The 24,828-nt window shown below is 43.5% G+C and overlaps 2 protein-coding genes across 2 annotated transcripts in view; both read right to left on the bottom strand.

The window, feature by feature from the left end:
• The window catches only part of cnksr3 (cnksr family member 3), a 31,909-nt gene extending 16,572 nt beyond the window's left edge, over positions 1–15,337 (bottom strand). Inside the window, exon 1 of the mRNA XM_034563019.1 lies at positions 15,079–15,337. Within this exon, the coding sequence (XP_034418910.1) occupies positions 15,079–15,130 (52 nt within the window). The 5' untranslated portion in view covers positions 15,131–15,337. The remainder of the gene's footprint in view (positions 1–15,078) is intronic.
• A 1,729-nt stretch (positions 15,338–17,066) lies between these two features.
• LOC117725341 (glutaminyl-peptide cyclotransferase) lies at positions 17,067–24,685 on the bottom strand. The gene is made up of 7 exons (XM_034525455.1): positions 24,401–24,685; positions 22,131–22,277; positions 21,467–21,748; positions 20,492–20,659; positions 19,598–19,697; positions 18,998–19,114; positions 17,067–18,903 (listed from the first exon to the last, which is right to left on the bottom strand). Exons 1-7 carry the CDS (start codon positions 24,566–24,568, stop codon positions 18,716–18,718), a joined length of 1,170 nt encoding a protein of 389 aa, XP_034381346.1. The 5' UTR covers positions 24,569–24,685; the 3' UTR covers positions 17,067–18,715.
• Positions 24,686–24,828: the final 143 nt, after the last annotated feature.

The following is a 24,828-nucleotide window of genomic DNA, read 5'->3' as shown; positions in this document are numbered from 1 at the left end:
TATTTTCAGCTTCAATGAGTGATGAACTCCATATTTTCTGCCAAAGTTGAACCCTATTTTGGTTATTTCATCTTGTCTTCTCATTTGTTGTGTTCTCTTCTCTTTAAGTATGCCACTTAAAGATCCAACTGGATCCAACTGAAACATTGTGCAGGATGAACCGACTTCAGTACAGTGCTAACAAAGCTAAGCAAATAAAGAATAGAAGCCAAGTTAGCTGCTCAACATTCGGGTACTGCAGCACTTTAACATACTTGTTGTTGTATTAAACTGCCATCACAGTAACACTACACATCAGAATATGCAGCATTGTGTCGCCCTTGTGCTAACACTACCTACAGAGGTCTCACTTTAAGGCCATTAAAATTCCTTTACGGCATCAAAGTTCCCCTGTGACAACATTTTTGATCCTCCAAAAGAAAATATCTGCGAGAGCTCAAGTCACCTCCACTGAATCAACGGGAAATTCCATCATGGCTTGTTAACCATTAGCCTCCACGAGTCAAATCCAGTTAGGCTCATTGGATTTTTCTCATTCCTTGGCATGCTAATTCAGCAGCGAGGCTTCAGAGAATTTTGAGCTTAACCCCTGACTGGCCAACAGCATGAGGGTCTTCTTCACATAGTAAGACTCAGGGGACTGAACCGGCATGAACCCACAACAGCACCAACACAAGCCAAACACAAACACTAGGCCAGTCTCTTAATGCCATCAGATCAAAATAAAGACTTGGATCCAGAGGGAGAGTGCGGGGGGGAGGAGTTTCTCCTCTGTGATGTGTTAAAAAGGCATATCATGTGAAAGGGTGCCATATCTGTAAACGGTCTGGAAAGAAATTGTGGGATGAATTAATCTGCACCCACTAATTGACGAGTGGCCTACCCTTTCCTCTGGACTGTTTTCACTTTCACACATTCATTGGCAAGCCTTTCCTCCCACATATTCTATCCCTGATCCTAGACATCTGCCTTCAGAGAGTTTAGAAATTCCAGGTCACTCCAGGGTCCCAACTGATCTGCATTAGCTTTGAATCATCGGAAAAATCGCAAGTGTGTTTATGTGCATTAGTGAAAGAGACCTACCACTTTAAAAGTACCAGATAAGTATGTACTGCAGAGAAAATGTATTTCTCCCCCACTGAATTCAGAGGCCGTAAGAAGAAGTTAGCTCAGCAACCATTGACACCTTCTGAATAAAAGAGGGGTGTCTTTAAAGTGGGGCTTATAAAACATTTATTAGGCCTGGATCAATGGCAGCTGGGGTATGTGTATGTGTGTGAAACTATCAATTTTCATTAAAAGATAGGGTAACCAGTAAAGGAGAGTGTCACGTTCTTGTGAACAAGGGAGGACTGTGTGAATGCTTTTCAAACGCCTGCGCAGGATGAAACGCTTTTTGAGGCGTTTTATGGCCTCTGTGAACCACTTGGCAAATGTCCTCCAAACCAGAGCAAGTGGGTGTGACTGAAGCCGAAGCACAGACACACAGCATCAATGGCAAATTCACCCGCATTGCCAAAAAGGCTGCACAAACATTCACCCGGCCCCCACATGTTGGTAATTGATGAGGGTCATTTGTCAGCAAAAGTGTTAGTATAACAGAAAAGTGCAATTTGAAGACATCACCAATAATGGCGGAACTTTCTGACTACACTCTGAATACACATTATATAAAAAATGACCAGACAGTAGCATTGTACATAACAACCTGTTATAATTTAGTGAATATAGTACCAAATGTCACATATGGTAAAAAGAAGACCTTCTCTGCATGAGAAAAAAAGGGCATCTGAACGAAATCTGTGACCGATAAACAAACACAGTATAGAAGGCGATTGGCAGATGCCACTGTGTACATCTCAGTAGGGCACCTGCTGTTCACTGTGGGGTCTTTCTTACCACCCATCAGCTCCCATTCAGTAAACAGTGATTATGAGAGAACAGGTTATCAACGCAACACTTTCAGGGTATAAATGGATACTCGCGCACAGACACATTTCTGAACAGCTCGAAAGCAAGAACCCCAGAAACTCAGTTTGGATGCAACAAAGTGCAACCAGACCTTGTTGGGGGCCTTCGAGCTCTGCAGCCTACTTAAAGGCTGTGTAAGCACACATTTCTGGCAAAGTAAACAACAGAACCCTTCCGCTTGCAAATGGCTGGGCTATTCTTGCCACAATCTCGACATTTCCCATCTGCACAGAAGCACAAAGACAGCAGATTGTGTTTAATGTGGCCAAGTACACGAGAGCTCAGGACCCACTGTTTTCGAGCAGTGGAAACGTCACCAGAAACTGTTTTTGTACATGTAGTCTTACACAAGTCCAGTGTTCTGTCCGATCTATGATCAATTTTGATTGACAATGCTTTCAATGCAGCTTTTAGTTGCCAACCTTTCGTTCTCAGGGGTTGGATACACCAGAAAAGAGCGAACAGTCTTTCACCTCCAACAGAAAGAACAAAACAAGCTCCCTCCTCTTCACCTCCCCCATCTTTCAACCCCACCCTGTGATCCCAGGCGGAGAGACGTGGCCGCCCGGTATCACACACACACACACACACACACACACACACAAACCAATATCCCCACTGGGGTGGCCAGTGGGAAAGCTACTGGGTGTAGAATAGCAACGCCACTGTAACTCTGCTGTCTTTATTTGTCAGCACAGCCTCTAAACCTGCTGGGAACAGTCAGGAATTTGACTCATTGTTCTCCGCTGAGCAGCTCCATTGTGGGAACTCACAGCACCCTGGCACAATGGGCTCTTGCCGGACCAGGCCATGCTGTAATTAGAAAGAAAGAAAAAGCTCCTCTCGGCGACTGCTAAGCTATCCCCTAATGCATGACTTCACAACAAAGCCTGTCCACACACACACTGGGCTGGCCCTTCGAATGGGAGCTGGGGAGAGGAGTTACACAATGGTGCTCTACATCTCCCCATCAAGCATGTTGTGTCCTCATCGGAGAACAGTATAGTAGAATGTCACGGCTTTCTAGGAGCCTGGTCACTTATGTTAGTTCGGATGGTGAAATCATCTTGTTTTATGGTCGCTTTGAATCAGTTGTTTCTCTGATAATAGACAATGTTATCGTGTCATGTTTCAAGATACTGGCTGCTTTCAAGATATTCCTGCAGCAGCTGCAACTGCAATGGACATAGTTTGGAAATCAGAGGATGAATATCTCTGACAGCATAACTGTATATGAACCAGTGCGACCCATGTTTTAATCTTACCATTGCTTCCTGCAACTACCACAGGGTGTTTCACATCATGTACCCTAATCTTAAAAACAGACAACTACAAAACGGCTGTGACATGTCCAGAGTGAGAAAAAGCAGCTGAGGTTAGTCCCTGCACAGGCAGACAAAAGCAGCTCTGTCTCTGACAGGGTGATGGACGATGACTGATGAGAGAATAGGGGGTCAAAGTTTGCGGGGGGCTGTCGTGGTTGAAGCACATCAGCTACTCTGGAAACGGGGATGCTGGCGAAACTTAACGCCGCTCCGTCTAGGACTTTATTTGTGTTTTTTCTACCTTTTTTACAATTTAACATTAATTAAAATTATTTAACATTTTATTTAACAGTGTAGCCATTCTTCTGACTTAATTGTTCTGCAAATCTTGGATTATTTTTTATATTGTGATTGCCGTTGGCTCCTGCTCTCCACCACTGCGATCTGGTCAACTGGCATTGGCTGGCTAGCCGACAGTCTCTTGCTGGCCGGCGGCTACCAACGAGCCAGCCGACTCCCTGCTGGATGCTCTCCACCGCTGCCGCCTGGACAATCCTGGACGACTGGCGTTGGCTGGCTAGCCGACAGTGTCTTGCTGGCTGGCCGACGGTCTCTTGCTGGCCGGCGGCTGCGGGCGAGCCGGCCGACTCCCTGCTGTTGCTCTGAGGCTGGTCGCCTCTCAGCGGTCCTGGTGCTCCGGTGGTCCGGTCCGTGGTTGGCGATTGCGTCCTCCCCGGCTGGCATGGTTCTGCGGTGTTCCACCTCGCAGCTCCTTGGGCTCAACAGCTTCTCTGCTCCTCCGTTTGTCTCGGCCATCGGGGTGCTCGGACTCCTTCGTCGGCCCGGTTACATCCACGGAGCCTCCCGCAGAGGGTTTGTTTGCTCCTGGCCTGATCGCTCCACGCTTTCCATCCCCTTCCTCTGGTCGGCCGAGCGCATCGCTGCAGCTCGTCATCACAACAACAGTCCCCAAGAGCGAGATGGTGGCAACGAAATTAGGAACTGTTAAAGCTCCCCCACCACCCTCTACTTTTCCTGCTGACTCCACTCCCCAAAACCGGACTGGTACACTCCAAGATGACGTCCTTTTATGCAGTTCTTTGGTTCCCACTATTTTAGTTTGTCTGTTCTGCTTTATTTTGTATTTGTAATTTTCTATTCCTCTATTGTGTTCATTGCCTATATGGCATTGTCTCCTTTGCCTCATGTATTTTCTGAAATGTTTACTTGTATTGATGTTATGTTTTTACCTTGCTTCTATGTAGAGCACTTTGTAAACCCGGTTTTAAAGGTGCTATATAAATACATTTATTATTATTATTATTAGTATTACTCTGAGCTCTAGCCCCTGGGCTAAGTCAATCCTCAACTCCAACAGCACACGACCCAAGACACAGTGCTGGTAACCGGTCAGATTTTCAAGTTTAAGCAGGTTTCGGGTGGGGGAGGGAGGGTGGACAGCTTGGTTAATATTGACTGGGGCGAGATTTAACATCTGGAGGTAAAGCAGCGCAAAAGGAGCAGAGGAGGTTATGAGGTACTTTGGATATCATATGACCTGATACAGGATGACTTACCGATAAGAGGATAGAGGAAAAAACAAGATGAGCGAGACATTAGTGACCGTCTTTGCAAACCCGCATCAACCAAAACAGTTGTTGCTTAAGCTAAGGGCGTGAAAAAAGAAGCTGGAAAACAGGTTAACTGGGTCCCTGAGTTTACAAGAAGTCAGTTTTACATGCAGCTCTTCCCCAGGGCCTGCACTTAAAATTGCGGCTAAAATTTGTAAGCAGCACATATATAAATGCCAATAACTTGAAGCTTATAACCTGAGAAAGGGAATCCTGGATACAAAAATGGGAGTATTATCCGAGATGCATACCCATGTTAACATGTTTACCAGTCTGATTGTTTTTTCATGGCAGACATCATGGTAGGAAGAGCAAAATAAAAGTCCAACATTTTGGGAAATAAGTTTGCTTTCTGAAAGAGTTAAATGAGAAGATTAATACCCCTCTGACGTCCATCCGTTAAATATAAGGCTATAGCCAGAAGCCGGTTAGCTTAGCCTCATACAAATACATGAAACAGGGGGAAACAGTTTGCCTGGCTCTGAGCAGTTGCCGTGCAACCAGCAGAGACTAGGCATGCGTTCATGAATCCAGTCTGACGCTCGAGACTAAAATGAGAGCGCTGTTGTTTATCTATAGCTTGTTTCTTCAAACATGCTATAGATAAGACTGTAAGAAGTGGACGCAGTCATCGAGACGCCACCCATTGGTTTGTAGACGTAGTTGTTTTGAAGCCTTGAGTAATTGTTTTTGGTCCCAAGGACGACCGATTGAAAGTCGCTGATGTTAAAAACCACAAACCAAGCCAGAATTCTAGGTGTAGTTATGGATTCAGACCTCAACATGAACAGCCATATCAAGACAATTACAAAATCAGCCTACTATCACCTGAAGAATATATCAAGGATCTCAACAGGATTTGGAGAAACTTGTCCATGCATTTATCTTCAGTAGACTTAACTACTGTAACGGTGCGTTCACAGGTCTCTGCACTGCGACATTTATTCTATTTCTTGCTTTTGACTGTTTTTAAAGGTTTAATGAATGTTCTTAAATGTTTTAAAATCTTGTTTTCTTTTGCATTATGTTTTGATGTTTTTATGTGAAGGACTTTGAATTGCTATACAAATAAACTTGCCTTGCCTTGAGTTTGGTGGTTTCGCCATCTTGGAATACGGCCGTCGCCATGTTGTTTTTTTGCAACCAAGAACGGAAGTTACAATATTTGCAATGCTGAAGAGTGACGGAGAGATGCTTTATACGGCTCTGGTAGCGGCAGCGACCTGTCGATCACTGTAAAAGCCCACCCGAAAGCATACCCCGCTTTATGGTCTATTTAACTCTCAATAAACCATGATTTATTAAATGAACATCACGCTGTATTGAAGAAGACTTGAAACTAGATTGAGACCATGAACTCGTGTTTACTGAGGTAATAAATCAACTGAGAAGTAAGGTCATTTTTTTATAGGCTTCTATACAATCAGCCTTCTTAATGCAACCAGAAGAGTCGCCCCCTGCTGGACAGTAGAGAGAATGCACATTTTAAGACCCTTCCGCATCAGCTTTACTCTTCACAACCGATGGCTGCCCACTGATTCAATAGAGCGCAGAGTGACCATTTTTTAACGCACCAAAGAAAGTAACTAGTTGTGCTCCTTCCTCCCTCCTTCCTTCCTTCTATTCTGTCCTGGTCCTGCTTCTTCACCCACCACAATCTTTTGTCTTTCCTTGGCCCCTCCAACATGTATATTGTTGCGGTTCCGCCTGTTGACATGTGTCCCTAGATAGCCACAGTCGTTGTGTCTTGGAGGTGCTCAATGCAATAGAGACGGTTCCTTTTGGAATTTGGGAATGGTCCTGTGTTTTTTTTCACAATAGGGGAAAAACACACAGTATAGGTGTGACATCGGCAGGCCATGTGTCACTCCATGTGGCGGGACACAACTGAAAAGGGATTTTGCATAACAGACTGCGCTGTTTGTGCTTTAACAGGATTTCTAAGACACTCACTTTGCTACAGCCTACACATTATTTTCCAAAGACAAAACTATAATTAAAGACTGTCATTCTTTACAAACAGACAGAGATGGAAGGAAAGAGGCAAAAAGCGGGGGAACAAAAAGGCAGAGACAGAAAAAGACAAGAAAAGACGAAAACAGAAAATTACCACTTTTAAGAGGCGGCATCCCCCATCAAACTTAACCGTTGATCCAAAGTCGGAGCCAATAAGACACAAACAGGATGTAGGAAGAAAAGAAAAAAAGCACAGGGAACTCAGTTTCATCACATGTATGGTGTATGATCAGGGTGGCCCTACACACTGATTACAGAGCAATTCACCAGCACCATAATAGCTACCTATAGAAACCACAATTAAGACGAACAACATTTTGGGGAGGAAATGTGCCCCACTCATATTTAGTTTGCCATGGGAATGGTGTATGTAGGCATATTTTCTTCCAGAGCCAAACTTCCCTTTGCATCCATTGTGCCATTATGTCTTATTCTAATGCTTTTATGAAACAGAAAGATACGACAGGCAGAAGCAAGCTGTTAATTAGACTAAAGATAGCTTCACATCGCCCCTGAGGCTCATGTGGTTGAGTGCAGTACTCGCTCAATTCCTAATGTGGGTCCCCACAAGCAACTTTGGATAAGAACCCGCTAATTGCTATTAATCTCCCAGAGGGTAGATCCCCCCTCGAATCTTGTTAAAAAGTAGAAAGAAAGATTCCACTGCCAAGTCAAGCAGGGGATTTACGCGATCAAAACCGACAGCGGATCCATCTCTGACTCTGGCACAGTGGCGGGCCCCTTCTCAGCCAGCACCCCACCAAACGCAAATCTGAGCTCACTGCCTGCTTTCTAGCCGGGCCAAACCCAGCAGGAGCACTTCACTGGGGCAGCGCAGAGTTCGTCTAGTGGTCACAATTGTTGGCCGGAGATGTATATAAAGTTACGGTAACTATAGTGACAAGAGAAGTGGGAAGAAGTTGTAAATCTTTGGATTTATAGCGGCCTTGTGTCCAGGTCAGGGGAGGAAGAGACGGGGTCAAAAAGATTTCGAGCGTCATTAGTTCATCCATCCTCTCCATAGAAGACCAACAAAAGCAATAAAAAAAAAGTAAACACGCCTTACAAAAAGGCACAAATCAACCAAGTCAGCTTTCCCACAACAATTCCTAATGACTTACTGCTCATAAGGAGACAGAGAGGAGCGGATGTATAACATACACTTGAAGGAATTAGGAAACGCAAGACATCACTATGCGCCCTTCTGACCTTCGCCAGCGGATGAGCGACAGTGTGTCAGTCGCGGGCCGGTACAGAGCGCCTGTGACGCAGCCATTAGGAACACACATTCACTTAATGCAAGTTGCACTGCGGTTACGATACAGACTGTACAGGTGTTTTAAGACACATCGTTACATTTGTTTTTGATGCTCTAAACCAGTGGTTCTCAACCTTTTTTCAGTGTTGTACCCACGGTAAAATATTTGTTCTGCCAAGTACCCCCTAACCAGCAGAAAGCAATTTTGGTTGAAAAAAAGATCTAATACACAGCGCTGTACCATCAGTGTCTGATTTAATATAAAATGTATACAAATCTGTTTCTGAACTTACACTTACTTTTTAAAGGATTTTTTAATGGATGCTAATTTTAAATATATTTAACAGAAATCTCACGTACCCCCATTTGAGAACCACTGCTCTAAACCAATGACGGATTCCTCATGAACACACACACGCACACTCCCATGCTAATCGCTCTCAACACAAAAAAAGCACACACACACCGCCCATATCCAGGTGAGGTTTGTTTGTGCTCCTGCCGCCACCTGTTGTGGGTCTCCCTCGCAGCCATGACATGTTAAGAAAGGGACAGTTGTGTTGCTATGAATGACGAATGTGCTGTTGACTGGAAAGGGTGCCCCATACAAACAGATGAAGGGCAGGTGAGAGGTTTTTCCCAGGTGACTACGCCAGTGGAAACAAAAGGGCAGATCAACAGAATCTCCGATCATTGTTTCCCCAGGTCCATCATTTATTTTGTGCCACCACTCCCTGCTTAAACAAATTAAAAAACAACATTTTGCTCTGCTATCCTCCAACCTATTGAATTGAGATCAAGGGAACTAAATTGTTTTGTCTGAAACGTTCTAACTTCTCAGCCTTGATTCAAGATCAGCTGAGATATGACACAAGATGTGTCAAGTTCCAGGCTCTGGCAAGCGCGTCGATTATTTTAAGGTCAGACGGTTGACGACGCACAACAGGGATCTGTTACGGCTGACCTGCATTCTTATAAGTTACCTGCATGTTAGACTGTTGGGAGAGAAAAAAAAAAGAAGGAATAAACAACAATTGTGTGTTTTTCTTGAAGCGTGACCTGTGATGCGGAAGTTCAGAGAAAGATGGATGAAAAGTGAACGAGATCCTCTGGAAAGCCACAGTGTGAATGACTTCACTTCTATTCATTTGTGGAATTTTTCTGTGGACTCCCTTGGGGATTTTCAAGCATAACAAAATGAAAACAGAAGCTCAGCACAGTCATTTCCCCTTATCGGCGTCCTAGATGGATATGCCTCTTTGTGTGCTGTAGACCTGCAAGGAAAAGCACCCGTAAAAATAACCACAAAGAAAGTATTGGGCTTCCCTTTAATCATCCAGGTGTGGTTTTTTTTGTTTCCCTGGTTAAAACAAACACTTTCATCCATTCAGGATGCCACACTGCTTGTGGGCCTCGGGGTTCATCAATGCTGTGAGAAAACAGACGAACCCATAACAGCTGCCTTATCCATCAGCAGGCTCTAATGTAACAAGTAAACAAGAGAGCCGACGGACTCAGAGACTCCGCACAGCAAGTTAAAACACTAGCTTCAACCAGAACAGCCTCCATGCAAAACGTATTTCATTCCAACACAATGTGATAACGCAAATACAAACATGGAGTGCAAAATGAAAGCCAGTAGATTATCTTTAAATTCCATCTTACGAACACATTTCCTACAGGGACGGCAATTTTAAACTGTGTGAATTAGCGAGACAGGAATTCAGTCGGTCTCAGTAGAGGACCGGGAAAATACAGACGAGTCTGAACATGTTCTGAACAAGCTCTTATCTGGCATCCACCCAAGTGCCCGTCTCAACCCAAAAGTGGGTAACAGTTCATAAAGCGACACGTCACTTCATAATCATGATGACATTACACTCCATAACAGTGTAAGCTGGTGGCAGGATGAAAGAGCTTTGTGTGTATTTGGACAGCGAGGGGGGACCATCAACTCGACCGAGTTCAACATTTTAAATCCGTTAAAAGCAACTGGTGGCCCCAAAAGAAACAAAAGGGACATGTGTGACCTGTTTTGACTGCTCATTCGCAGAGCTGCTGGTTTGGTTTGGGGGGTGGGGAGGGAGGGGGGTTAACAGTGCTTTAATAGCAATACCAACACAGCCGTTCACGTTCTTTTTTTGTCATGTAATGTAATCAGGTTCACCCTCACTTCTTTCGTGTTTGGTTTTCTATAACAACTTATTGTAGGCATTCTACCTGTCAGTCATCACCTAAATCACTTGGTTAAGCTATGGAGAAGATATCTCTAATTAACTTTAATCCAAAGAAAGGACTCAAAATGTGTCTTGGCAGCAAGGAAACCAGCATGCTGGAACAAGGACAAATAAGAGAGTTTTAAAAATCACCATACATCTGGTGGAGAGTTTAAAACATAACATTTTTTAATGTAATCACATGACAGGGAGAGTGAACCTCATGACACGCAATACACCAGTGAGTCTGGGCGGGCCCACGCACTTGGCATCCCTGCACGAGAGGTCAGTCAGCATGTGACCCGTATTTGCACTTGCGCCCGCTGTGCCACCTCAGGTTGGAGCGTTTATTCCTGTGGCTTAAGCATGGCACTTCACAGGCCAATGCTCTTAGTGGAGAGCGGGGCCAAGTAGCTTGCAGGTCCTGCTAAACCGAGATCATCTGAGAGATTAGCAATGCACATTTTAGATTTGAATAAAAAAAGCAAAATAGTCCAGCTCAGGTTGGCCGGCATACAAGGTGACACTTGGTCTCCTTTGCCTGGCACGGAGACAAGAACTGTTGGATATTCATGCAAATGCAACTGCTTTTGGTTTACTGATAACAATAACAATCACCCCTGTAAAGTAATGTACACACGCGAGGGATCATTATGCTCATTGTGCTGCCCAAACACAACATCAATGCCGAATGTACTGCCTTGAAGCACAACTTTCAATTAGACCTGTGTTATGTCTTTGTCTCCTCATTGTGAGATTAGAACAGTGGCATTAACTATTTTCTCTGAAAAGTCCCCATATGTTAGAGCTCCTGGGGCTATACGGCTGGAACACCAGACCTTGTGAGAAACGGGCCGCGGAGAGGGCCGACAGCGCGAAACCACAGCAGTCCCTTTTAGTCTCCTCTCCCCAGGGGGAATCCTCTTACAGCACTTCCCCTGAACTCTAAAGGCCCTTTTCTATGGAACGGTAACATGGTTATCGGCTCATCAATGGAACATAAAAAGTCCATTTTAAAAGTTTAATGGCCGGATGAATGGAAACTGGTAAATGACAAAGACAGGAGTTTTAATGAAGGAATATCAAAAAGGAAGATTGACTTTCAATTTAATAAATTATTTCAATTTTGTTACTTCCTTAATATGTGAGGCCACCAGAAGGTGCATACAGATTTCCGCTGCTCCTAAGCCTGTGTTTGGATCTATTTAACACCTGTTTTTTCTGATGCATATACACACAATTCGCTAAAACAGATTGATGCTGCCTTTAGAGGCTTTCCAAACATAGATACCCACTTGTCCGATAGAGCCAGCGTGAAAAGAGAGGCAGCAGATGCCTTAATAAGTAAGGGGGAGGCCTCTGCAAAACATCCGTTCACGCTCCTGTTTAAGAAGTCTCCATTTTTAGCCAGATAACGATCATGAGCCGTCATTGCCCACACCTCTATCATCTCAACAGATAAGGCTGCCGAAAACAACCCGTCAGTGGAATCACTCAGCATGTGCAGACTCGGACACAAACGCCTCTATTTTTTTGAAACACACACAGACACACAGACACAGACACACAGACACACAGACACACAGACACACGGTCAAAGACAAAAGCGCATTCAGCACGTTTGCCACCTCTCTGACAAGCTAATTGCCTCCTTGGCACTTCGGTGCTACTCGAGAGGCAGGGCACAGCAACACACGGGCTTGCTACTACTCTCAAGTTTCCATACACACAACATCAAACACGCTTTATGACGTGGTGAAGGGACACGTGTTCCACCTGCGTCTGGCCGTTCGTATCGGACTCCTGGTTATGGGTAACGTTCGACACCCGTACGCGTCACTGATGAGCTACTGAGAGGCAGGCATGAGTACAGGGGTATGAGACAGATGTGGGCGACTCGATCAACAGGACTTCAGTGAGTTCTTGCTCAAAATAAACCCATCACGTGCTTAAATCCACATCCAGATACAGGGTTTTGAAACTTGATAAGCTGGTATACAAGTAGAGAAAATGCCGGAAGACATCCAGGATTCCAGCTTGTTCTGAAATGCAGTCTGGACTTGTTAAAGAACTGGATAAAAGCCACTCTGTCAGACAGTAGTTGTGCAGATTTGCATGTTTGGAATACCTTGTTAAAACGTTGGCAGTCTTACTCCTAGTAACTACAAGGTGGACAAGTGGGGAGGGAAAAAATGAGGAAATGTTCATCTTATTTAGTGCTAAACATTCCCCCAACAGCGCCAGACATTCTCAGCTGAGGCATTGCCAATGGCATGTGGATTCAGCACTATATTTGGAAAATGACTAGCAGCATATGACTTAAACTGTTGAACATGTGCACGTGCCTTCATTAGAAGAGTGCATCCCCCCCCAGGGCAATTAGTCCCACACATGACATATGGAATACCTATCACACGACACCACAGGCCCAGCTGGAAGATCAGAGCTTGTGGTGAGGGAAATGTGTTTCAGGGCCCAAAACAAAAAAACAACAGGGTTTAAAATGAAAGAACCAAAACGCCCTTTCACTGGCAATAAACATCCACCAACCACTGCTTGATCGCCTTGAACAATGCAAGTGATTAACAGTCTCAATACACAAAAACAGTCCCTGTCCTACAGAGGCGACAACAACCTGGGGCTAACGAGAGCGACGGTCTTCTTCATACGCCGCTTTCTGGAAGTCTTAATTGACCTTCTTTTCATGCAGGCGCAACAACTCTGCAAACGCCTGTGTTTGCGATTGGTGTGAACAGGTCAACACGAGGCCACGACCCTGCTTGTGTTGGATGGATTGTACTTTGGTGCGAGGACGCTTGTGTTGGATATGAAAAGAATCACACAAGTTGTGTTCTTCAGTCAGACATTAATCAGTGATTGCGTGCCATGTTGTGGCTGTGTGCTACACAGTGGCCACTAAGGACAATACAACCCTGTTGAGGACAAATAAGGTTTTGTTTATTTCATGTTAAATTGCGCTACATTTTTTTATCAAGGTCTTTAAAAAATGTTCTTTAAGACTTGACTGACCCGACAGACCAGTCGGTTGTGTGTGCAGTGGTTTTAAATTATGACAACAAGCAGCGCTGTTTTTGTAATATTAGCTCTATTTGTTGTGTGGCTCTGGCTACTTAAAGGCAGATCCGACGTCTTGCATAGTAATTGTAGTCTACACCCACCGGCAACGCCTCTAACCAAAGAAAATGGCTGTTTGGCCTGCGCTAGACCACAATGAGGAAAGTTGAGATTTCGGGGGGGGGGGGGACTTTGCGATGCTGCATCCCCTGCTTCGTTGAGTTTGGAGTGTACAAACAAAGCGGCAGTGGGCGCTTTCGATCAAGTTGAATTAATAACAAACCAGAACAGCGATATAATTACCTAATTGGCCTACTGACCCACCACTTGGTACTATGAATCGTAAAACATGGTAATGCACTGGTTATGCAAAGTGAATGGGTTTTATGAAATATTCAAATTAATAGTTTGCCATCAGTTCACGTCTACCGTGTTTGGAATCTGCAAATCCACCGGTTAAAACCTACAGAGACAACTGCCGGCTCAGATTTGCAGGAGACGGACAGCAATGAGGCCTGTGTAGAAAACTAAAATTGTTAGCTTGAAGGTACTTCACTACAACAGTTCCAAAGAATACCAAAAAAAAGAGCTCTTACCATAGAGATACAAAATATGGGATTAAAAATGGAAGTCACCTATGGTTTCTTTTGGGATGTTTCCAAATGTCCTAAACAGTAAGCAAAGACAAGGAGCTTCATCCCACCGCTTGCAATATAAACAGACCCATTACTCGTTTTGGTATAAAACACACACACACACGTGGAGTTTTGGAACATAGCACTCTCTTGACTACTTCCATCCATGCTTCACATACCATTTGGTGTCGCTCACGGAGCATACCTACACTGTGACTGAACCCAGATTCAAACAGCACTTATGTCATTGCCATAGCGAGCGTTCCTCTGAGCATCTGAAACATGTATGGTTTTATGAAGTGTTTATACAAATTATATATATATATATATATATATATATAAATAAAAACACTAAAACAGATTAATTGATAGACTTCTTCAGAGGGAGTAAGATTGCAACACCAGGGCATGCAATTTCTTGAGGTCAACATACAAATAATGTTCTTAAAAAGAGTATTGGTTACACATCAGTATTACTTAATTAAAAACAATGAGTACGTCTTTACTCATTAGTTCAAACTGGCTTTAGATAAGAGGGGAAACACTGCCAGATAAGAGTCTGTAAGGGGGGTCTATGACTTCGGGATATCCGAGATAGAAACCTTCGGAAACCAGTTTGTTAGTGGCGGAATCAGACATGTGTGTACCTCCAGCAGTGTTGTTGGAGGGGTCGGCTAATGCTTGTCACTCGGAGCCCAAAACCGGAAAGAAAGAAAAAAAGGGTCACGCAGAACCCGATTCCGACGTTGGAAAATGAGCGAACTCTATCGGGCGGATTACACGGCGAGCACGAAGCTACATCGCTCAACTTGCGAACATCTGTAGGAGCAAAAGAAAACGCAGTCCCATTGTTAAGCGCTTCGGCGGAGGTATGTTGTCACAGGGGAGCAGTTTCTACGAAACTAGCTCGAGATAACCCGGGGCGGCGACTCGTGTGTGAATGAACGGCTTTTAGAAGTCAAAAAAATTATAATAATTTAGCGTTACAAACTAAAATTGCTCCAAACGTACCTCTCATCCAGTCGATAACTTGCTTTTGCGTCCACTTTGTTATCGGCTCCATGGCTCCTTTAACGCAACACAGAGACACCCAATGTGCCAACGTTTTGGCGGCGAGGTTCTACAATAATGAAAAATATAATTGCTGTCACATACTCAACAGGTCGGTGCTGTTCGTCTGTTTGCGTTCACGCTCTAAACAACTCTGTACGCGCGTGAGTAGAGGCTGGACTGAAATCCTCACAGCTCCTCACCGCCTCGCGCTGGGATCAAGGCTGCGTTCACGTGCTGTCGGGAATACTGGGATGAAACACAATTGGGGTACAAAGAAACGACCAAGCAAGCCCCGAAATAAGATAGATTTTCTCAGCCACATATACGTTACTAACATTACTAACACTAACACATATAATATCATCATGTCATAATTGATGCTGTTATAATTTAATCCATAATTATAATTGATGCATTTATTATGAATGCTTATCATAACAATGTTTTATTAAATTAGGTATTTTTCGGCTGATTTTATAACAGCCATTTTTATACTTATTTCTGACCAAAACCGCTTGAACACCAAACAGTCACAAACTATTCAGAATAGGAACACTAGTTTACGGAGAGTACGTGAACGTCCCGTATGATGTCAGTAGTTTCTGTATGTTCACCGCCCTCATTTGAAACTGGAGGTGTGTAGTCCACTTATCAAACAGTGTGCTGCCCAGTTTATATATTATTGTGTTGCTCCTGAAGAAAATTGTCCAAGAACACAGATAGTACAATATGTGTTCTGTCAACATAATATAAAAGGCGAATCACAGTCAAAAAAGTCAGTGCATCATTTTGTACAAAGTGAATTAAACATCTGTCTATATTCACGGATCATATTGGTAATACCTACTGACATGACATTAAGTCCTTATTGTTTCATTACCTTTTTTTTCAATCAAATTTGCAGTTACCAAAATGTCATGGAAGAAAAACTTCAGAAGCCGCTTGGACTTTTTCTTTCCAATAAACTGAATGTGGCTCAGTGCTGCTCTCTGTTGGTGTCTAGCCTCTCTGCAAGTCATGTAGAAGCAGACTGTACACATATGTTCACATTAAAGACTCACATTGGATACAATATCAGTAAATAATTGAGAGGAAATGTATACAACCATCCCAGAGACCCAGTTAGAAAGATACACTAGTCTAATTTGTGTGTGATTGACATTTCTGAACAGTAAGATGATGTAAAAGCCCTTTTGGATTGTTATTTTCTCCTGTCAGTGGCAATATCTGGTGTATGATGACAAAAAATGTCAATTTGACCAAACCTCATCTTATTTCCTTGGCTGATATTGTGGCATATGCTATTTGAACCCATAGACTGTGATTAGTGAGAGCAGGTGTACAGTATTGTGTGGCAACAGCTATACACAAAAAATTAGAAGTCAGCGTAAAGTGTTAGTAAATATCAAAATAACATAGGACCTTCTTCTTTTGAAAGAATAGGGTTGATTTTAATCTATTTATTCCATACAAGTGTTGAAACTCCAGCATGTTTTGGCTATTTGCCTTCCTTGAGAGGCTTTGTGACATTAAGTAACCTCTCCTGGCTTATTGTTTTTAACAATCTGAAACACACCTTGCATGTGAGAGTCCCAGCTCTTCCTGTCACTCCATTACTGGACAGCTGGAGGCTGTTTAATACTCTGTACTGTAATCAGCTGCAGATTCAAGCTTGGCTGTAATTATACCTGGGCAAACTGGAAGCCCCAATGCTTCACAACAATTCCTTCTCTTCTTTGTCCTTGTTCCAGCATGCTGGTTTCCTTGCTTCCAAGACACATTTTGAGTCCTTTCTTTGGATTAAAGTTAATTAGAGATATCTTCTCCATAGCTTAACCAAGTAATTTAGGTGATGACTGACAGGTAGAATGCCTACAATAAGCTGTTATAGAAAACCAAACACGAAAGAAGTGAGGGTGAACCTGATTACATTACATGACAAAAAAGAAGCAAATATATCTTTATTAAAGCACTACAGTTTTACAACATGTTTATGAGAAAGCATTAAACACCGTTTTCTGTAGTTTGTGTGGAAACTATACACCAAATTGCAGTTGTTGGTAACTAAAGCCCATTGAAGCTCTTATACTTTTAATCTCCTTTAAGACAAGATATACAGTATGTTTGTGTACACTGTTGAAAACTGGAGACTCAGATCCACGGTCAGTTCTCATGGGAGTGGGCTGGATTGCAGGGGATCTAGGTGGTGTGCATTCAGGGGAGGTCCTCCCTGATCGGATTAAGTGAATCATGGGATTGTTGTCGAGGTGAGGGCGGAGGGATGGAAAGGGGCGTTCGGTCTGTTGAGGAAAAGATGGAAACTGGGAAACTGCAAGATCAGCATTGGTAACCCTATAGTTGTTTTAGGTTTGACTTCCAGAAATAGTTGAAACTTCCTCATGCAAAAGGTCAGCTTAGAGAATCACAACGGCAACGCATCAGAGCAACTTTGTTATCCACAGCTCCCAAAACAGTCAAACAAAGACTCGTGAAGATAAGCAAACTCTGCATGATCTCGCTTGTTTTCTGAGTCAACATTTATTTCAACCCTCAAAAATAAAGGAAGTTCAGGTTTTGGCATGTGTATATTATTCTAGGATCTACATTAAGATGGGGCTAATAATGCCACATCTTGCCAGGCAAAACATCCGCTCAGGAAGTTATCCACTTCACGATCTAAGAAGACAGGATATGAAGGGCTGAAGATGTAGAAGAGAGAATACAAATGAACCCACTTCCTGCCCCTGACAAGTTTGTGCTGAACAGATTTACTGCAGGAGAGGAAACGTCACGTGCCCTGTCGCTATAGAACACATGTCATGTGAGTCGTCACATACTCCACTCTGTGTTTTGGTAGCACAGTGTGGGTCGTCAGATTTTATATATTCATCACACAACATGACAGATCAGAGATGCTATTACATGTCTACAGTTTTCCCCGCAGCAATTCATAATGGAATTATCACATATTTTGGACTTGCAATGCATTCATATACTTCAAAGTTGCCAGGTAAATGAAAGTGGAAAAACAGAAAGGGAGTCGTGGCCTTTTAACTGATCACAATTATTATGTTCCTGAACGCCTGCACTGCTCTTTTTTCCTTCTCTTTGAGTCCGAGATCCGAAACATCAGCACTGACACTAAGATGCCTCATCTCAGAGTGTAAAGGAGCTGGTATAAAGAGAGCAGTGTGGTGAAACAAAAGCCCCACACACAGAAGATCCTGTGTGCCGATATTGTTGCCGGGGACTTGGGCCTTGAAGGGATGATTAAGCCTCAGTCTGGAAGCCTTTTATGAACCAATAGGAAGAAGGGACATTCAATTACATTGGCAAAAATATGTTTTGATTGGACAATATTCTCAATGTGAAATGTTTTCTGCAGCTGCAGCCATTTGATGAGTTGAGTCTCAACCTCACGTCTTAATTGTAAGGTATTACATTTTGTTGGTGTTTAAACAGCATTAAATACAGTCTATTCTTTTAGTCTGTGGAACAACAGCTGACGATCTTTACTACAGGGAAACATCAAAAGAAAGAAGGGAAACATCAAAAGAAAGAAAGTTGTCGAATCGATATGCCGTTTTTTTTTTTTTTATGGGGCATTCTGTGGGTTTGAAGGGATGGCGGTGGCGGGTCTGGCGTTGAGGTACTCCAGAACAAACACCTGCATGATCTTGTTGAGGTTCTGAATGGCGGAGCGATCCAGGTTCTGCTCGTTGTCATCAAACGTGTGCCACACCGACGGGAACGGGGAGGGGATAAGGTGGAGGATGGGTACACCTGACAGAGAGGCACAGGAGGAGGATCAGCCAACACCGCTAGACACAACATACGTCATCACATCTGCGGCAGTTGTGTTACTTGGTGTGTGCACCTCTGTTTAGGAATGGTATGTGATCATCTTGTATGTGGCCAACAGGTCGGTTGGGCCAGAAGTATTGCACGTTGTGAGGATGATCCACAAGCTCGTTCATGGAGTGTAAACGCTTCTCTGTGGTTGTAAGAGGGAGAACAAAAGAGTAAAAATAACGTCTGTTAGTTAAGTTGACAGAAAAATTATTATGCCATAGACTTTATTTCATAAATAAATAATTTAATAATTTGTTGATTTTCTTCATCATGACTGTGTTCACAACTGTCTTCACATTTTGATTAAAGAAATGTAAAAAAAACTAATTTCTATTGAAAACCATTACAAGAAAAAAGCTGATTGAGAAGAAATGTCTTCAGGCACTATTAGCAATTTGAGCTACAATAGTACAGTCATGACAGCACATTATTAAAAGATGAGTGTCCGATGAGTGTCAGCACTGTTGCAACATTGGTCTCACAATACGACGATGACAGTCTGGAATATGAATTATGTAATAATGACTAATGATTAAAGGGAGTTTTTTTGTGGCACACCTTAACCAAAGTAAACAGACCTACATGGTGTTGACATCGGCAGCCAAAAAAACACTTGATTATTCACCAATGCTCTGCAGTCTGGAGAGCCAGTATGTTGTGCTGGGGAACTGGTTGTAGAAGTGTGGGTCGGGGCCCCCGATCAGGTCCAGCAACACAAACAGGTCCTGGAGGAGAAGAAACAGGGAAGGGGCGAGGGAACGGTGTTGGTGAGCTCTCATGAGAAAATCTCTCTACACATCCTGAAGACATAAAGACAAGAAGCCAGGTCCCATAATAATCAAACCTCAGAGCCCCATGCTTAAAGGTGCGGTGGTGCAACACACTGACATCAATGCTCTGCGCTATCTCTGCAGGACACACTAATTACACCTGACTGTCTGTCTACATGCATTCACACACAAGCGCGCACACACACACACACGCACACACACACACACACACACACACACACACACACACACGCACACACGCACACACACGCACACACACACACACACGCACACACGCACACACACACACACACACACACACGCACACACGCACACACGCACACACACACCCTTTGTGATACTGTCTGTTTTATCTCTGTCTGTCCACACAAGAATGTCTACATTGATATTCAGTCTCACTATCTCTCCATAGTTGGGATACAGATATATATACCAATTAAAGTGATGTGTTGTAATCATAGACTGTATAATAAATGACGTTTGATATTATGACACCCAAGCCTCCCAGATGATAAAATGGGTGTCTTTGTGATTTTCCATGAATTACAAAACTATTTAAGACTCCCTGGTTGAGGTGTCTGTGTGGGCCGTATGAGGAAGAGGAGATCAGGACTAAACAGATTGGGCCGAAAATAATGTGCACCATCAAAGTAATGATCTTGAGTGTGATTATGTGACTGTCAAGTGGTTTAGCAGAACAGCAGAGGGAGCAGAGAACTGTGGCATACCATGGTGTGCAGTTGGTTTGTGTCCGTGGCTCCGGCGGGATGTGGGGTGGTCTCCATCTTCTGGGCCAGGTGGCGAGAGCCATAAAGGGAGTCTGTGGCGGTCCACTGGAAAAGAGCCTCCTCTCCATCAAAGAAGAGCAACTGCAGGGTCAAGTCGGGACTGGTGGCCTGCATGGGAGGTAAAAAGTCCAGTTGAGGCATTTGCATAGCTTTGCTGGCCCCTAGTGGTTTTGACAAACACTGCCTGGGGTTTTCTTTGGTAGTTTTTATACGATATATTCCTTTTGAATTGTTGTAACACCCCCAGAAAATATGCTTCTGTAACAGTAAGTGGTCATTAATCAGCTATGATATCGATTAGGACTCTGCCTCCATGGCACCTAATGTATTTGTATTCCACGGGATTCCTATTCCCACCGTGACCTTTGTGACGGACAGCTGAGTCTGATAAACATGTCTCTCGGGCGGTCTCTCTCTGTCACAGGACCTGTCACTGTCAGACAAACAGACAGGGGCCCGAGATCAACTGTGGAACAGGAAAAGGGCAGAGGAGCAAGCGGCAAGAATACCAAGTGTGTCCTTTATGAATTACTGGTTTTGTTTCTCCATAAAACTGAACAAATAAGGTATCCCTTTTGTACCTAAAATGTTGTTGTTGCCGATAATGTTGGGTTTGAGCAGAGGTTTGACGGGTGTCGGTAAATTTATATTGAATTAGAATTTTTTTTGAATTAGAGAATTTCCTTACACACATTTTTCTAATATCTAGCAAAATCATGAACCTCTATATTTTGTTGCTACCACCTTCTTCCCTCTTGTAAGACAACAACTAATACACACCCTCAAATGAAAAGCCTATCAACTGCACACAGGAGGGACTGAGGCATCTCCACATAGAGCCACAGACAGGCAGATGGACCAGCCCTTTAACTTATTGTATGTTGCAGCTTTAAGTCACATGCTACAGGCCACCACCTTCTGAGCTTTTAGTTCTTCATCCAGGGCGCGGGCCAGCTCCAACATCATGGCACAGGGAACGGCAGAATCAGTGGCGCCTTGGAACTCCCTCCCGTGCCATTGTGGTGGGTAGTACTTGGAGTCGTAGTGACAGGCCAGCACCAGGCGGCGATTGGCTGACGAGTTGAGGTTGGCAACTATGTTAGTGAAGGGCAGTTGGCCGTAGGGTGTTTGTGACACAAACGCATCCTCCGTCACCTCCCAGCCGGCTCCGAGGGAGCCCAGGGTTGTCTTGATATGCTGCAAACACACATACATATGACTTGTAGAGAGCATTCAGCCTCATTATCATCACATTACTGATTAATTGAGGCAATAAGACCTGTGAAAACGTTTCGGGGGATGATAGCTTCCTGAATTGGTTGTTTTTCCTACTATGACATCATATTAGAGCATAAAAGGTGGAGGACTCATTCTCCAGTGTAATAGGTTTTTCTATGCCCGTAGTTTCCATGATGTTGCCATAAAATAATGTCTTCCAAGAGGTAAAAAGTAACAGAATTTTGACAATTGTTTCCCCCCATTTATAGTCAACTGTGTTACATGTTTTCTGTACAAGTGTTTCTGTATTTGAAACTGATCCAGGCATCGAGACGTTATTCTGCAGGAACTGTAAGCTCACCTCCTGCACGGCCCGGCTGCCCACAGAGCCCGGGTACCTGGTGACCAGCAGCGGCCTCAGGTCCCTCTGCCACATCTGCTCCAGGTCAGTGGAGGTCAGGGCGGCCAGGATCTCATCTTGTGTCAGAGTGACAGCTCGGTGATGGAGCTGAGCGGAGCCAGAGGAAACAATAGAGAGAACACCAGAATGGGTGATAAATCGCATCGGGTCCAATGAATATTTGCATTCAGACAGATACGATTGTGATGTACTGCTCATACAACATAACATATTCCCTTATTTTTAGTCAGTGCCTACCACGGCACAGTTTCAGATCAACAACTTCCTTGTGTACGAGTAGGGAAGTCTTTCTGTGTTGCATTTTATTGTGCAGCAATGTGAATGACACAGCATACAGATAGATATCAGTGTGTCACAACACTCGCTCATGTTACTGGAATACACTCCCTACCGCCAACAGTGGATTTGTTTCATTGCAGTAAAATCCCCCCTAAGAGGGATTTTTTTTTGTTTTTGTCATCCCCATTATCAACATCACAATGTCAAAAAAAAAGAAAGTCCCGTATGTTAAAGTAACAATCTCGAAGATTTTCAATTCAATGAATGTCTGAAGAGAACAAAACGGAGATATTTGAAATTGTAACATTAACGTAAAACACATTAAAAAAGAGCCAACTGGATCTTGCGGTAAGGTTGCATCAAAAGTTGTTTACATGGGCTGTTAAGTTCACTCGAACGCCTCCTCAGAGAGAGACACACGGGCCAATTAGAGCACTGTGAATAGACATCGATTCTCTTCAAGTACACACAAGGGCTACTTCAGACAAGCAGGGATCTATTGAATGAAGAGGTATACAAGTAACTACGTTTTCATTAACATGCTCTTTCTTGCTCAAAGAAATCTAGGAAAAAAAGGAAATCAACCAGTTTGTTTAATTTAAGGAACACAATACGGATTTGTATTCAGGCTCGTCAACTCAACGGGTGCTAAATAACAGCCATCGGTTTGAAGAAACATATTGATTCTTCTTCTTTTTTTCCATTTGGTCTCAAAGTTCATCTGCTGAGCACCGTGGTTGTCCTGGTAACACACTGAACCGAGTGGAAGGACAGAGAGCAGCCTGGGAGCGAGCTGATGAAGAATATCAGAGCGTAGTCAAAGCCTCTCCAAGGAAAAGGCCCTCTGGTAGTCCTTAATTGGCACACGTGATATATTGGGGTTGTTGATAAATTTGTAATCAATCGTTTAGTCCTGAAATATTGAAAAATGTCCATCACAGTGCCCAAAGTGATGTCTTCAAATTGCATGTTTTGTCCGACTGACTTTCTAAAACCTGAAGATATTCAACTCACAATGACATTAAACAGCAAACTGTCTCATTTAAGAAGCCGGGAACATCACATTTGGTCTGTCTTTGTTTGTTTTTTTTGATCATCATGCAAAGTACATTTTCAGATTTCTTATGGGAAATCAGTGGACATTTTTCCTCCTAAGTTTGATTTTACTCTCTCAAACAATAGGGGAGGCCACATTCTCTCACTCTGTTCATTACAATTAAAGCATACAACAAAACACGTTCATGCGTTGGGCCCATACGGACCGGCTGTTATTACAGAGTGGCATATACAGTGCAAAATATGTAATTATGTGGTCACACAGACTGTATATAGTCATCCCAAGCGCTCAGGGCTCAGAGAGGGTTAAAAGGGGTCCACTTAAGGTCTATAAATACAAAGACCTGCAATTGGAGGATCAATGATGATGGCTGTGCTGCCATAGCAACTAGGCAAAAAGGAGAGGAGAAGAAGAAGAACACAAATGAGGAGCATGAATGGCCAGGCATACCCAGGTGAGGATTATGCAACAGCGCTGGGAAACAGTGCAAAGGGAGTATCATGAATAAATATATTGTCCATATCGCAACTGTATTTGGGTACTTTTAGTTTTCCCTCTCCCATATTGGATAGTCTAACTGCTGGGAGATTGACACTTAAAAAAGGAAGCAGTTCTCTAACAAAACAGTTCATGTCATTGGGTTCACGTGTATTTAAGTTACAAAAAGAAAGTAAACGTGATATTGACAGTTAATCAATCATTGAAAGCCTTCATTTGAGCCTTGTCAAAATAGGCGACAAGCTGCAGGTGGCACGTTTTTTCAAATGGTTTCACTCAGGAAGCCTATTTTTCCGTGTCTCTATTTGTACAACTGTGATTTCCTGGCAATATGTTAGGACAACAACACGTGAACAGATCCTCTTGATTTCTTTACCTTTTCTTGAGTCCAGGGGATTGCAGCGACGCAGTGGATGAATGTCACCCAGATGGCCACAGTGGAACATAAACGCATCTTGGAGGGACCGTGGCTCCGCTCAGTCATGGCTGTTGTCGCTCCTCTCCACATTCCTGTGTCTCTCCTCTGTGAGAGATTACAGATCATGTGAAAGGCAGGAGGCAGGACCCGAGGTTCTCGAAACCACAGCGCGTCACTGTGCGTGTGTGTGTGTGCGCGCGCTTCGCCCTCACGCACACGCCCCACTCATGAGCATGGCACACTGACCCCATATTTTCCTTTGTTAATTGCTCATTTTCAACAACAGACCAACAGATTTCCAGCATGCCAAGGTCCCGCGACAGTTGAACTGGACCCATTAGGTTTTCGTATTCACCGTTTAAATGTGAGCATTTTATATTGAACAA

Source organism: Cyclopterus lumpus, chromosome 22 (genome assembly GCF_009769545.1).
Source record: "Cyclopterus lumpus isolate fCycLum1 chromosome 22, fCycLum1.pri, whole genome shotgun sequence".
Classification (NCBI taxonomy): Eukaryota; Metazoa; Chordata; class Actinopteri; order Perciformes; family Cyclopteridae; genus Cyclopterus; species Cyclopterus lumpus.
The sequence above is the reverse complement of the archived record's forward strand: the minus strand, read 5'-3'. Positions and strand labels throughout refer to the sequence as shown.